The sequence below is a fragment of the Lucilia sericata genome, unplaced genomic scaffold (genome assembly GCF_015586225.1).
Source record: "Lucilia sericata isolate MDLA Ls3-8-SP2 unplaced genomic scaffold, ASM1558622v1 Contig000253F_arrow, whole genome shotgun sequence".
Taxonomy (NCBI): Eukaryota; Metazoa; Arthropoda; class Insecta; order Diptera; family Calliphoridae; genus Lucilia; species Lucilia sericata.
In genome coordinates, this window is record NW_023994279.1 from 271119 (window position 1) to 287974 (window position 16856).

Genomic DNA, 16856 nt, shown 5'->3' on the forward strand with positions numbered 1-16856 from the left:
TTTATTCATTGAGTATTTCGTTTCATATGTTTGGATGGCTGTGTGTTTCATTGCCTTGTGTTTATTGTTTTTGTTTCTTGGTGTATTCAGTTTCGAATGTTTGGATGTCTGTTGGTTTCATTGCATTGTGTATTTTGTTTTTTTTTTTTCTGTATTTCGTTTCGTATGTTTGGATGCTGTTGGTTTTACCGCCTTATGTATTTTGTGTGTTTATTTCATTTAAAGTTGTTGGTTATTCTGTTTTGCTATTACTATCCCAGCAAAAAATAATTGATGTCATACTTTACAAACTACATCTTAATCACATCTTAAAATGCGATTACATATTTTTCACTTTTATAAACCAAATATTTCCTTACAAATGAAAACCCAGTTAAAAATGAAGAAAGAGATGTGGAAAAGTCATTACAAATAACATATTTGAAGTGCATCAAGATTTGGTGAAAGAGTAGTGAAATTTACATAAGCGTGTCATTAAGAGAATGTGTCTTATTTTTGACATCCAAATATCGGATTTTTACTGCTTCTAAAAATAAGATTAGATGTAGTTCAAAGTTGCCAAAAATGAACAACATCCCTCCAATGACACGCTAATGTAAAATTCATAGGTTTTACACCCGAATTTGAAGCACTTCGGGTTACTAGTTGTGATGAAAATTCTACATCTTTTTCCACACTTTTTTTGCTGGGTTGTTTGTACATACATATGTACCCAGCAAAAAATAATTGATGTCATACTTTACAAACTAAATCTTAATCACATCTTAAAATGCGATTACATATTTTTCACTTTTATAAACCAAATATTTCCTTACAAATGAAACCCCAGTTAAAAGTGAGGAAAGAGATGTGGAAAAGTCATTACAAATAACATATTTGAAGTACATCAGATTTGGTGAAAGAGTAGTGAAATTTACATAAGCGTGTCATTAAGAGAATGTGTTTTATTTTTGACATCCAAATATCGGATTTTTACTGCTTCAAAAAATAAGATTAGATGTAGTTCAAAGTTGGCAAAAATGAACAACATCCCTCCAATGACACGCTAATGTAAAATTCATAGGTTTTACACCCGAATTTGAAGCACTTCGGGTTACTAGTTGTGATGAAAATTCTACATCTTTTTCCACACTTTTTTTGCTGGGATATTAATGATATAGTCGTGAAAATTAAATAAATTTAAATTTTATGAAATTGATATTTGAAGCATGGATGCGAATAAGGGCGTAAAGACCACCTTTTAAAAATCGCGTTTTTTCGCATAATTATATTAAACTAACCTTTTTACATCTATTCATAAAAAAATAAATTGAAAAATATAAATTTTTCGCTAAAATAGATACCCAGCAAAAAAAGTGTGGAAAAAGATGTAGAATTTTCATCACAACTAGTAACCCGAAGTGCTTCATATTCAGGTGAAAAACCTATGAATTTTACATTAGCGTGTCATCAGAGGGATGTTGTTCATTTTTGACAACTTTGAACTACATCTAATCTTATCTTTAGAAGCTGTAAAAATCCGATATTTGTATGTCAAAAATAAACCACATTCTTTCAATGAAACGCTTATGTAAATTTCATCAAAATTTGAAGTACTTAGAATATGTTGTTTGTAGTGACTTTTCTATATCTCTTTTCTCATTTTTAACTGTGTTTTAATATGTAAGTATATGTTTGGTTTATAAAAGCGAAAAGTATGCAATCGCATTTTTAGATGTGATTAAGATGTCGTTTGTAAAGTATGACATCAATTATTTTTTGCTGGGTAGTTTTAAAAGCACGATTTTTAAATACTATTTATTTTTTTGGGTAAAAAATATTAGCAATTTAATGTATTTTTCTGTAAAAAATCGTATACATTTTAATTCTAATTGCACCAAATTTGCAGAATGGTTGGAAAACATTTCAAATTTATTAATTTTTTAATTATATTGCAAAAAAGATTATTATTGAATGAATTATTTAAGTATGAAAGTGTGGACAAGAAGAAGGGCGTTTATCCATAACTATAGTTATATTTTAAAAATTATTATATCTTGTTATTTTCGGATTATTTTAGTTAAAGAGGTCCTATCCAATTTGATAATGAACTAAGATAATAATGTGGTTCGCTGATTTTGACAATAACGCAATAAGGTGCGATTTAAAGATTTTTCTAAGAAAGATTTTTCTAATTTTTTTTCCTTGAAACTTTAGCAAATAATGCTCTAGACTGTTATGTTGAGGCTGTCCAAGTTTTATATAATAAAATAATTAAGAAGTATATAAAAATAACATTTATTTATATATACTTTCAACTAAAATATATGGATATATGCCCTTATTCCATTTTAGCAAAATTTCAAGTATTAATTTTGGCAAGTTGTGACTCGAATTTTTTACTGAGTTTTAGCACAGGGATAGATGTGAGTTATATTTATGCATATATGTGAAAAAAGTAGGAAAAAATGCCGATTTTAAAGTTTTATGATGTTTTTATAGTCTCCTGTAAAATTTCCCAAATGGTTTATACGCCCTTATTCGGCTCCATGCTTCATTTATTAAATACACTATGGTGAAGGGTATATAAGATTCGGCACGGCCGAATATAGTAAGTACTCTTACTTATTTTTATCTTATTCTGTCAGGATCAACAAATTTATATATATCATCCGGTTCGTATCTAACGATTTTTTCTCTTTTTGTCGTACGGTGTAATATGAATAAAAATATGAAATTTGACAATGTGAAACGGAATGTCATTTTCTTTACGATATAATTAAAAAACTAACAGTTTCGAAAACTTTGTAGGATATAAAAGTATAATAATTTATTATCATGTGATGTTAAAAATACTTTCTCTGGAAGAATGTTGGTATTTACCACTTTCAATTGATATCCATTAAATTATTCTAAATTATATAGATGTTTATAGTTTTTCTTAAAAAATACAAAAGTTAGGTATATCAACGAATAAAAAAGGCTGGAATAACGTTATTGCTAATTGGCAATCATTAGTCCGAAAATTATAGATATGGTCGAATTATTCGGCATAACCGACACGCCACCATAAAATAAAGTATTTTTTTATTCGTAAGAATACTGAATACTTTCAATCGATACCCATATTGACCTAATAGACCAAATCAAATTTTAGCTAAAAATAATTATACTTACCTACTATTCCTTTCAAACTTTAGTGCTTTTAAAGGAGAAAACGATCAGAAAATAAAAAACTGAAAATGTTGTACAACTACATCAAGTACATATGTAGTTTCCAACATATATGGTCTTGTGCATGTGTGCAACAATTTATCCCAATTTGTTGAACGGTGTAATCGATGTTTTAAAAAATCTCAGCTTTACGAAAATATACATATTTTTTTATCCACAATCCAGCAAAAACCCATTTTCGATATGGAAATCAATAAAATAATCCACTAACCAAGGGCTTGGTTTTGAATTTGTAAAAATAAGTGGTAAGTGAGATATTGGCGGTCAAAGGTCAAAAAAATATGTTTTTTACGAATATTTCACTTATTAGGCGGACATATATTCCAATATAGAGAACCGGCTTTAATTTGTTTCTAATTTTAATGTATACTGTTTTTACTTTTTTCAAAATTTATAAATGGCTATAAAATATTTAAAGCTAAAGTCTGATTTTAATAATATTTGTAACTGGGTTCCGTTCGCGTACTTTTGAAAACTTGCAACGATAGTAAGAGAGCGATAAAAATGACAGTTCGTTGAAAGAGATTTTTTAAAACAATAATATATTTTTAATGATATTACACGTTTTGTTAACTTTAAATATCCATTTAAATTTTCAATTGTTTGTTTTTAAGTGTTTTGTAAGCGATTGATATTTCAGCAAAAGAGCATTACTAATCTTTGTTTATAAACAAAAACTTCAAATTTTTTACAAGTTGGCGTTGTTGGATGTTTTTTTTTTTTTTTTTTTTTTTTTGATATGTTTTTGATTCAGAGTAAGTTAAAAATTACTCTCTATCATAAAGTTACTGAATATTTTTTACTGGAAAGTACGCGAACAAACCTAATATTACTCCAAATTGTGAATTGTAGCTATAACTTTTTTTAATTTTATTGACAATTATGGCCTGTGACACTATCTCAAATTACGGATAGATAGATTTTCACCATGACCCATGGGCCATAGAGTGATTCTAAGATACACACATAATAATACATAAGTATATAGTAACAGCTTATGAACAACGTAAAAATTATAACAAAGTCATTATCCGTGCAATCTATAGGAATCACAATAAGCGAGATACTTATTTCTATAAAACTGATTTTTGTAACCTTCATGGTGACTTTTAGCCTCTTACTTCTCTTTAAAGATACACAAAAAATAACATACCAAAAATAAATTTATTAAAGATATTCCCGACAACTTTTTTATTGTGCGAAAGTGCATCGGAAAAGATATTTTTATGTTATCAAACTCAAGTCAATACTGGTTACCGGAGTTTTACTCCAGATCTTTAAGAATTCGTAATTTAGTGTCATTGTAATCTGACCTGAAGGAATACTGAATTGAATGCATCTTAGAGAAATTGTGTTAATGTCAATTTTTTATATGAATTTTGATTGCAATATGTCTAAGAATATATAAATGTGCTTTGCTATTATTGAGAAATCAATCGTGACTAGATAAACATTTTTGGAAAACAAAAATTAAATACATAGCTAAATTTTTCATTAAGTTTTAAAATCCATTATGTTTTGTATTGTACTTCCATCGTCAATATCATATAGCAAAAGAAAAAACCGTGACGTGAATACCTTTAATGTTTACCATTCATATACAATAAGATATGAAATTTAGTTGAAATTGGAAAACTTCTTTTAGTCTTTGGCCAAAAAGGGACATTAATTTTACAGCTTTTTATACCCTCCACCATCATCATTGGTGATAGAGGGTATATAAGTTTGTCGTTCCGTGCGTAACACCAAGAAATATTCATTTAAGACCCAACAAAGAACAGTGCGAGCTCGATTTACGCAACTACCTATTATTGCAACTGACCGATTTGCGCAACGGCCTATTTTTTTTAACATTACACTCTTTATAAAAGCAACTTTAAAAAAAGGTCGCGATAAGCGCAACTTAAACTCTTTTATGGCTTTATTAGGAAGTAACTTTGTTTTTCAGTCAGTGTAATTTTAAATGATTTGATCAGTGATAGGCACCTAAAAACCAGAATTGTATATTCCGGCCTAAGTTATAATAGCAAATTATTTTAATATGTAATATATTACTTTACATTTATTTTTATTTTTATTGATTAATAAATGATTTGATTACTTATGTTCAAAATCTTTACAATCGATCCAATATTTCCCATAGCCCCCATACAAAGGTATATATTCTCGGAAATTAGTTTATCGTTAATAACTCCCCCAAAAATATCGGTATCAACACAAAATTTTGTACATGCAAATATAATATGAACAGAAATCATACTATCAACGTAGATCTCAGTCGATCCACAATTGGTCATAGGTTCACCTCCGAAAATCACCTAAACGGACATATTTCATTGATAAATAAAGCTATTGTGATGAATTTCGAAACAGATATGTTTTGTGTACATACAAATCATTCTACCAATTTTTTTACCGATCAGACCATTATTGGTCATAGTTCCTATATAAGGCCCACTTCCGAAAATCACTTAAAAGCACATATTTCATTGTCAAATTAAGCTATCTTGATAAAATTCCACACAAATAAGTTTTGTCTTAATATGAATCACTCTACAAAATTTTTTTCTGATTAGGTCCATAATTGGTCATAGATACCATATAAGGTCCACTTCCGAAAATCACTTAAACGCATATATTTCATTGAATTCAAAAGCTATAGGTATAAAATTCGACACAAATAATTTTGGGTACATACAAATCATTTACCAAATTTTTTACGGTTCGTTTCATTATTGGTTATAGCTCCCATATAAGGCCCACTTCCGAAAATCACTTAAAGGCACATATTTCATTGTCAAATAAAGCTATCTTTATAAAATTCGACACAAATATGTTTTGTCTAAGTATGAATCACTCTACGAAATGTTTTCCGGATAGGCCCATAATTGGTCGTAGCTCCCATATAAGGTCCATTTCAGAAAATCACTTAAACGCATATATTTCATAAAATTTTAAAGGTATAAGGATATAATTCGACTTGAATAGGTTTTGTGTACATATAAATCATTCTACCACGTTTTTCCCAGATCGGTAAATTATTGGTCATAGCTCCCATATAAGGCCCATTTCCGAAAATCACTTAAATGCACATAATTCATTGTCAAATAAAGTTATCATGATAAAATTCGACACAAATATGTTTTGTCTTTATATGAATCACTCTACGAAATTTTTTCCATAAGGTCCACTTGCGAAAATCACTTAAAGGCATATATTTCTTTGAATAATAAAGCCATCAGGATAAAGTTCGACTTGAATATGTTTTGTGAGCATATAAACCATTCTACGGAATTTTTTTCCGGTCGGTCCATAAGTTGTCTTAGCTCCTATATAAGGTTTACTTCTGAAAATCACTTAATACAACTTAATTCGTTATTAAATGATTATATCCGGATAAAATTCGACATGAATTTGTTCTGTGTATAGATAAATCATTACATTAAAATGTTTTCGATCTGTCCTATTAATATTAAATTTTTCTGGACTTAATTAAAATTAGATTGACATATGCACATTAATACAGAAACAACAATTTTGCCAAGTTATCTAAAAATTAGATAGGTATATGGAAATTTTCTCCCTTTGGCAACTTTGATATTCTCTATTTTGATTCGAGGCACCGTCACTATTATAACAACATACAAAAACATAGCCACCATCCTAAGGCTATACTATAAAAGTAGCTTAAAAATATTTTTTATGTTTAACATTTCGTCATCTTCGAAATCCTATAAGATATGTTCTAAAAATACCTTAAAATTCATGAAAATTTTAAAATTCTTTTGAATTTTTAACATCGAAATTGTAAAATGTTATAAGTTGGCTCAAATGAAACATAAATGGCACTTTTAGAGAAACCTTGCGATTTATGGATTTTTTTTAACAGCTTTAGAATTTTTTCAAAGAAAAATCCCAATTTCCGAAAATCTTTATGAAAACAAAGTAGCCTTATGCTTTCCATGTTTCGGCAAATTTCCGAAAATCTTTATGAAAACAAAGTAGCCTTATGCTTTCCATGTTTCGGCATATTTGATCATAAAATCCCGATTTTAATTTAGTTTAAAATGTTGAAACTTACTATTTTTTATGTAACTTACGCCCTTTTGCGTTTCAGAAAAAACTAATTATCAAGGGTATAAGTTTCATATTATATTCTTTGTTTCATATCTTCATAAGTAAAACAAAAACCCCAATTTTTTCTTCAAATACAATTTGTCAATAAATAATAAGCTTAACTTTAGAAAATATTGAAAATTTTATCATTTTGAAAAATTTGTTCGATGTAACTAGGGCTTTTTGGATTTCATATGACGATTTGTATTATGTATATTAATATAAATTTTAATAAAATCTTAATTCCTAATAATGTAAACTATTTAATAATAATTACTTACTTTTCCTCTGGCAAGCGTTTCAGTTCAAACATATCGAGCTCCATTCGAAGGTTAGATACTTCACATAATAGTCGATCACGATCCACAGTGATTTCTTTTAGTTTATCACGTAGCGATTGATTTTCCATTATTAGTTCGTGCACATTAACTTGCATCGTTTTTAAATTTGATGATGAATTCATTATTTGGCCAATCGGTGTTCTATTATTAGATATTGCTGTGGTTGTAGGAATCACACTCAAAGGCAGTGCCATTAAAGGCGCATTCATTGAGTCAGTAGATCCAAAAATGTTGGAGCTACTATAGTGACCCTGGAGATGACTATTGTTGTGTGAAATATCACCTTCATTATTGATGTTGTTGTTGTTAGGGTTGGAGGTAATACAGCTACTATTATTATTGACGCCCACAACATTATTTGAGCAACCCACTAACATCGCGCTGGCCATCATCAGTGATTGTGTTGTTTGTTGTAATTTCTGTTGATTTTGTAGTTGCTGATATTCATGACGTTGTTGCAGAACAACTTGGTGGTCAATTTGATCAGCAGAAATATCTGATGTCATAGATATTGTATCAGATGTGCTGTCACATATCCCAGGCCCTGTCTCTCTTTCGCCACTACAGCTGGCATCAATAGACAACTGTTTGTTAGTGTCACACATTACACTTAATTTTTATTGTCTTTGTATATTAATTATGTTGTATATCGAAGCTGTTTGCTGTTACAAATTGTTACGCCAATGAATAAATGATGTTAAAAGCCATATGTACGGACGCATTCACATTTACACATGTCATTGGAATATATAGAAAATTGTTCTATTTTTTAATATTTTTTAAATGTTTATATTTCTTTACACACGAGAAACTTGAGCTAGCTGAAAAATTATAAAATAATTAATGCTTTTATTTTATAAAATACAAACAAAAAACATAGACAACAAAAGTATCAACGAAAAATAAACAAAAATAATAATAAATTCATATGAGTAAATTTGCAAATGTTTGCGATTTTGGAAATGCGTATGTACATATGAATCTATGAAGTACATGGAGTTCTCAAGTATTTTTTGTTGAACTCGAAAATTGAATAATTGCTTCATATGCCATAGAAAGACTGCTGATAGAAATACTTGAACAATGCACGTTCCCCCCAACGAAAACGATAAATGAAATATGTAATACGTAGTACATAGTAGAAAACAAATAAACAGGCGGAATATATTTGAACTTTATAGAAAAAAAATCATACAGAAAATTAATTTAAATAAAATGAACAACACAGTACCTACTTATTTTAAAAAGATACTTTTGCTACAATGAACATACATATGTTTAAAGTAGATACTTTTGTGTGTCTTTGTTGTTGTCAAAGTTTCGCGATGTCTTCAGTTTGAGGCCACCGGAATAGTTGGATTGAAATTTATTCATACCATAAAAGAAGTCTATAACGACGATCACTTATTTATTTGTCTACGCTTCTTAGTTATACTTTGGCTTCTTATTAATGTTTTCATTTTGTGTTTATTTCTCTCACACGATTCCATACATTACATTCATATAAACATACAAATGTACATACATACATGTATGGATAAAATGAACAAAGAGAACATCAAATCACTCGATGTATTTATTTAGACCAGTGCTGAGATATTGGATATATTTTTTTCTTTTTTTAATTTTAACACAGAGTTTTCTTTATCAATTTACGGTTTCTTTTTTCCAAACATACTTATACATCGCATTAAACTTCTGGGTAAAAATAAACCCAACACAATATTTTAAAATCTTATTGCAATAATAAATTCTTTTTTCTTAAATGTTTTTAACGGGCGGACGTGTGTGGTTTCTAACTCATTCAATCACTCACTCAAACTCAGAGGACGAAGTCGACTTAAAATTGACGGCGGCGACGGCTGAGCTAAAATAATTCGGCGGCTTGTCGGCTCAGAACCGAACATTTTAATTTATGTTCAAAAAAATATCAAAAATAAAAGACTGAGAGGAGCAAGTATCTGCTTAAAATTTTAATAATAATGATTTATAAAAAAGGCTCCAAACGTTTCTAGATTTAGTCTATAGCGCCTTGGCGACACATCAAATTGTTTGACTCAAACGGTAAGGTTTTTAATGTGTTAGTGAAAAACTCACACCGCATTTATACATGTGAGTTTTTTTCACTAACACAATTAAAAAACTTACCGTTTGAGTCAACAAATTTGATGTGTGGTCATGTCGCTTAGACCTGGTTCACACTAGGAAACTTTTGTTGAGAAACTTTTTCTTAATTCTCTTTTGAAGTTTCCTTAATGTCCACAGATAGAAACTTTTGTTTCAGAAACTACGTATTAATTGCATTGATTTGTTGTTGCACGAATGAAAAGAATAACAAAACAAAATAAGTTTCCGAGTACGAGAAACTCCGTACCAAAGTAAATTAATAAAGTAGCATCACTTGAACAGCTAACTATTTTTTTTAAACTAGATAAATGAAGCAAGTTGTCAAAGTTTGTTTTGAAAATTATTAACATTGTTTACGTCGCCATTTTTAAATTGTGTTTTGCTATTTGTTAAAATTTGTGAAAAGTTGAAAAAGTGAATTAAAAGTGGTTTTAAAGTAGTTTAAAAGTATAATAAATTGTATAATATATAATAATATAAATAAATCGTTAATATTTTTAACTTAAAAGTAATATTTTTTATTTATGTTTTGTTCACATTGTTGTTCAAGGAAATTTTATTTTGACACAATCTTAAATTATTCCAAAAACAACCCAGCAGTTCGACAAAGAGTCAATGCATACGAAAAAGACAGTAATTTCCACTAATAGTTAACCACCTGGATGATCGTAATTCGTATGTTTTGGGTCATTCGTCACGAATGTACCCTTTGTAATCGAGAATGAAGACAGTCGTCACTTTAGTGTCCTCTTTGCAAGCGGGAGCGGAGACAGTCGTCTTTTTACTGTCCTCAAGTAACTTAGAGATTATACTCTTAAAAGTTTTTTTTTTACTTCCGAAAGACAATCGTCACTTTAGTGTCCCCTTTGTAAGCGAGAGCGGAGGCAATCGTCTCTTTACTGTTTCTTTGTAGGGTGTAGAGTGACGATTGACTTCCTCGTAGGACAAGCCCATGTTAAAATGGTCGGTCACCTGAGTAGTCAGGTGGCTAGGGGCCACCACAAGTGGTAGGTTAAGTGGTCAGTTCGGGACTGTCTCGTCGAACTGCTGGGAAAATACATGTGGCTGTTGTAGATGTTGTTGTACAACAAGAGATGTCGCTACTTTATTAATATACTTTGCTCCGTACCACGAGAGAGATGAATGATATTCTTTCTCTCTCACGCAAAATCAAAAGTTTCCAAAAAAAGTTTCCTAGTGTGGACCGGCAGTTATGAATAAAAAATTATAAACAACAATCAGCTGGGCTAGTGATGTCACCTTGTATTCAGTATACCCTCTACCACGTTTCTGTTTTTCTCGAATCGAGAAAAAACTTAAAATATAATAGTCTTTCAGTTTTTAACAGTGTGACTCTGATTATTTTTAAACTGTACTCATTAAAATTAAATAAGAAATGTTTAAATTTCATGTATTCACCCCGTTTTACACAAGATGATAATAAATTTTGCGACAGATTTTCTCGATGCGGGAATTACAGAAACTTTCGAAAATTTTTAATTTAAAATCATATTTAATAATTCATTTATCATTAATAAAATTTATCTTTTAAATAAAATTCCTTTTTAGCACATTATAATTGATGTAAAATAGAATGCATACATAAATAAATTTTAATCGAAATAACTATATGCATTGAGACGATCACATTCATATAAATAATTGAACAACAAATATATTAAAAATTATAAAATATCGCTTGTTACATATATCCTTTGTGAAAAATCTTGTACGTTTTCATAATACATTTGGGTCAATAATAATTTATTTTATTACATAGAACGAATGTCAATTTCGTAATGAATTAAATAATAATAATAGCACAAAGTATACAGAGTTGTCACTTTTGACATTTAAAAAAGTCTAAAATCAGCTTTTGTTTGATTTTGAAATTGTTTGGTGAGAAGAGGTATATAAAATACAGCTAAAAAAATTATTGAATTCGTTTTGTGCGAAAGAGAGGGAAATAGTTTTTTGCTCGTGACGCCTCTGTATACCCTGTGGCTATAGCCTAGTGCAGGGGTCGGCAAACTACGGCTCGCGAGCCAAATGCGGCTCTTTGGATGTGGAGCTATGGCTCTTTAGTTTCATACGCAATTTTTTTATTTTATAAAAAATATATATCTTTCTGAATAGATTAACGAGCAGTGTTTGTTAAAACTAACAAAACAATTTGCAAACGTTTCTGCAATATACACAACATTTCAACTTTGTTTAATCGTTCTGTATGTGAGACAACTAACAAATGAAAGTTTAGAGTCGTTTGTGAAACTTTAAACAACACGTTATGATCCAAACTTTCTAAAGCTATACAAACCTATCTCTCCTATTGAATTTGTTCCATGTACAAGTTAGTATTGTAAGAAAATTTTTAATTATTTAAATTTTTAGTTGAAAAGTTCCCTATAAACGATGGGGTATCATGAGCGCTCTTACGATGTGCCATTAGATAAAATGTAAAACATAATCATACATTCCGAAATTTTCGTGTTTTTCGAATTAAAACATATTTTTTGGAAATTGAAAATATAGTAATTAAATAATTACTTAATAATGTAGAGAGTTTGAACACAGTTACCCAGGAAAAACTTACATTGAAAAGTAATGAGTTAAAAAGCTAATAAAATTTCTTTTCACTACTTCTTCATTAGCATTTTAAGTCATTATTTTAACACGGTGATGTGATTGGAGGCAAGTACTTACAATAGGAAGTTAAAGAAGTACTTGCAATTTCTCTTACAAAACAGTTGTTGAGTAAGTTGTTTTGTTTTTTAATAATAAATAGATCCAGCTAGAATACGAACCAGGGACTTCGATTTTTTAGTCAAATGTTCTACACACTGTACCACTCCTTAGCTTTTTTATTGCGCATCAAATAATGGTTTTCACAATCAAAATTAATTTTGTTTTATTTTTTGTAAAACACAATTCTTAAAACGCAATTAAATAAAATATGCAAACAAAATGACAAAGCCGAAAATAAAGTACTTCTATATCAGATTATAAGAAAGTCATTACTAGAGTACTTCTAAGTAATGCAGACGGTAAGTAGTAGTTATTGAAAAGTAAGTGGTTATGGAAGTACAACCCATTACCGAGTTTTTGCTGGGTAAATACTAAAAACTTGTTCTATTTAAAAACTTCAATATTTAAATATTGCGCGTTTTATAAACGTTTTACAGTGATCTATAAAAGATTGATATATTTTTGACATACAATTTTTGGCTATAAATAAGGTACCAGAAAGCGTATTATGGACCGACCCATCCTTACAAAATTTGGTAATGAAGTTTTGGATCCTACTTGTTTGTGTTGATTTTCATCACTATACTTGTATTTTTCGTCGTTTTCGAAAGTGGACACTATATGGGTGGGCCAATTCTGAATCCATCCTTATTAAATTTGGTACAGATATTTTTGTTCCTATAAACTTGTTTATGACGAATTGCACCACTATGCTGGTATTATTAAGCATGTTATGAGCGTTAATTAGATCAGTTATGAACGTTAAAGTTATTTTCCGAAGTAGACCTTTTAAAAGGGGATTGGTCAATTATGTTTACGTTATGTTTGTGTTGAATTTTGTCATAATACTGCTATTATTAAGACAGTTATGAACGTTAAAATCAAATTTGGAAGATAGATTTTTGTTCTTATAAAAGTTGTATATTTTGAATTTCTATATTCAAAATATACAACATATATTGCTACTGTTAAGTCAATTATGATCGTTAGTCATTTTCTGAAAAGGACCTAATATTGGGGTTGGTAAAATATTTATCTCGATTGCCGCCAAATTAATATATTACTTTATACTGTATTAGCTGCGTCATCAATTTTCGTGAATTTTACATTTCCTGATATGTTTCCAAATACCTTTTAATTGATAACACTGTCGCCCTACTCTAATAACATTCTATATTTTTATATAACGAGTGTTTAAAAAATGCATTCGAATGACCCATAAAAATTCAAAAAGTATTTGTAGTCAAAAATCTATAAGATTCCTTGCAGAATGTCCTGTAGATAATTAAACCAACTTTATGTTTTTGAAGTGAATTCATAAAGTATTTGTAAAGTTTTAATAAACAACAATTTTGTGGCTCTTTTAAAACATATGTTTTGTAAACTATAAATTTTGGCTCTTCCGACTCAAAAGTTTGCCGACCCCTGGCCAAGTGCAAAGTAAATTTATAAAGTAGACTCATTTGAACAGCTGACTATTTTTTTTAAACTTGCTATTTGTGGACTTACTTGTCAAAAATGTTTATGTTGCCGTATTTGTTTTCATTTTAACGCTTGCTTTTGTACAAATTTCTGAGTAATTTGTTGTATTTAATGTGAAAAAGTGTATTTTAAGTGTATAATATTTTTAAAAATGTTCTAATTTTTAAAAAATAAAGAAAACTCTGTGACTTTTAATATAAATAACAACATATTTTTGGAAAGTACAACAATAATGCCATATTTTCCATTAATTATTGGTTCATTTTTGTAAACAAATTTTGACAAGTGAGTATTTCGAACAAAAACAAATTGTCTGTGGTTTTTGTAGACGTTTGTTGTACAACAACTCGTGTCGCTACTTTATTAATTTTCTTTGGCCTAGTGGATAACCAAACAAAAAAATTTAGCCGTCTTAAGCCGTGTGTTTCGGCGGCGGCGAAAGCAACAACAGATAGTTCGCGGCGACTAAACGCGACCTAAAGCCGCTCGACTTCGTCCTCTGCCCAAACTCATATTTTCCAGTGTACACTAAACAGGTATATGCAATCGAACAGCTGATAATTTTTTTCTTTTCTTATTCGCATATCTTCTCTGTCAAAATATGTTTTTGTTTATTTGAAACAAAATAAAATTTTAATAATAAAAAAATTTAAAATGTTTAGTTTGTAAAAAAAAAATAATATAGTTTGCACAAAAAATACATTTCAACCATCTTCCGCATTGCGCACTTTCTGAGGTCCGCTGTCTTTAGCCAAACTTCATCCGTTTAGAATAGAACTTTAATGGCACAAATCAGGTCATTCCAGATATCAACTATTCCCCGTATAGCGCACGTTGCGAAGGCTGTTGTCTTTAGCCACACTTTGGTAGCCACAACACAACTTTATTGGCACAAAACAGGCCAATTCAGATATCAACAATCTTTAGTATTGCGCCCGATGCCTGACCCACTTTCGTTTGCCAAACTTTTGTAGCTAAAGATACAAATTTAGTGGCACAAATCTGGTTATTCCAAAATCTTGCTTTTGCCAGGTCCTCTGCCAATTCCTCTGTAACATTTACCAATAGCATCCAGCTTAATATAAGTATATAAACATGCATATCCCTTAAAATTCCATTTAAAATCACTGCATGTTTTTTGAAATAAAATTAAGAATTTTTTTAAAAGACAAACATCAAAAAATGTTTTTATTTATTTTAACATTGAGCTCATACGATTACAAAAACAAAATACATGTTGTTTTTGTATTGTTGTAGTGATGCATATACCTGTTTAGTGTGCCCTGATATTTTCAAGTTGGCTGCCTGAGCCTTCGACGACGATTAACGACGACGGCAGCTGACACTAAAATTTCGGCGGCGCCTTACAAACGACTTCAAGCCTTATAAGTAGTGTCCGACCGAACGTTCGGAGTTCGGTAAAAAGTGTTCGGTGTTCGGCGAAATTTTCGGTGTTCGGCGAAATTTTGACCGAACACCACACGCCGAACATTTTATAAAATGTTTTTTTTTTATCATATTTTTATATCATCAAAAAGTTTTAAAAATGCTGAAAATCTGTTTACATAAGTTATCATACATCCTGACTGTATAATAAATTTCGGATATACATAGGTACAAAACGCCTTTTTAACCGTGCGTTTTTTCGGCAGATGAAAAACTGTTAACCAGAAACTGATTAAAAAGATAAGAAAAGAAAAATTTGAATTATCTAGTTTCGATTATAAATCTTTGATTTCATTTGTAACATCGAAATTTTCTACGTTCTTATTCTCAAACGATCTAGACATGTCTGTCAGTCAGTCAGTCTCTTGAAAGAACAACTATTGTTGCAGTTTGATTGGTATTCAAAATGGACAAAATCGGTTTACATTTGGACATGGCCTCCACATAATGTTCGCTTTAGAAAATTACTAACGTTCATAACAGGCTTAAAAATACTAGTATTTTTATGAAATTATACCTACTTACATTTTTTTATGAACCAAAATTTCATATAAATTGGCAAATTGAAATTTGCGAATTGTGTTAAGTATTGTATATATATTTTTTATTTTTTTAAAAACTAATTTTACTGATTCGATAAAATTCATCTACATATTATATATATAGATATTTAAAACGAAATTTTGATCACATTGGATCATAATATCATGTATAACAATATTATGATAAATAAAAAATATCATGATGAAATATTTTGACGGTATTTAATCATATGATATTTTAAAATTGTTACAATAACGATAATATGTTTAGACTACAATCATAATTTTAATCATAATATCTTGCTCTTAGAACATGGTTATCACAACCATGTTTTTTCTCAGCGTGCTCTTGCAGATAATTATATCATTGTCAATAAATCGTTTAAAAATAAAAATAAAAAAGTATTATTTTTCATTTAAAAAAAGTACGTGTTCACCGAACTTTGAAAACCGAACAAAGTTCGGGTTCGGCCGAACTTTCAAATTTACCGAAGTTCGGTACCGAACGAAATTTTGAGTTCGGTCGGACTCTACTTATAAGTTTTCAGTCGATTTTCTGGAATCCGAGAGCAGAGATACAAGTCGATGCAAACTGATCAGCGTCGGTGGCGCAACAATTTTAGGTTTTCTGAAATACATGTACGATTTCAATCTTTATCAGCGGCTACGTTTAAGCCGGCTCAGCTTTTGAGCCGAAAGAATTCGGCGGCGGCGCGGCTTGCAAAATATTACCGACGGCCAGCCGCCTACGATTTGAACCGTCTCGGCTTGCATCTCTGTCCGAGAGATTAAAATGTGGAATTATGAAAGCAAATATTTTCAAATAGGGATTGTCTACCAGAGT

The 16856-nt window shown here is 29.9% G+C and overlaps 1 protein-coding gene across 5 annotated transcripts in view; it reads right to left on the reverse strand.

Annotated features, from left to right (window-relative positions):
• Positions 1–9497, reverse strand: part of LOC119602795 (IQ motif and SEC7 domain-containing protein 1) — a 60847-nt gene extending 51350 nt beyond the window's left edge. Inside the window, exons 1-2 of one of the 5 annotated variants that reach the window (XM_037954502.1) lie at positions 9047–9497; positions 7611–8491 (exon numbers count right to left, since the gene is read on the reverse strand). In XM_037954502.1, the coding sequence (XP_037810430.1) occupies positions 7611–8275 (665 nt within the window). In that variant the 5' untranslated portion in view covers positions 8276–8491; positions 9047–9497. Of the gene's footprint in view, positions 1–7610; positions 8492–8901 lie in introns of all 5 variants that reach the window. The other 4 variants (XM_037954506.1, XM_037954503.1, XM_037954507.1 and 1 more) reach the window with 4 other exon arrangements.
• Positions 9498–16856: the final 7359 nt, after the last annotated feature.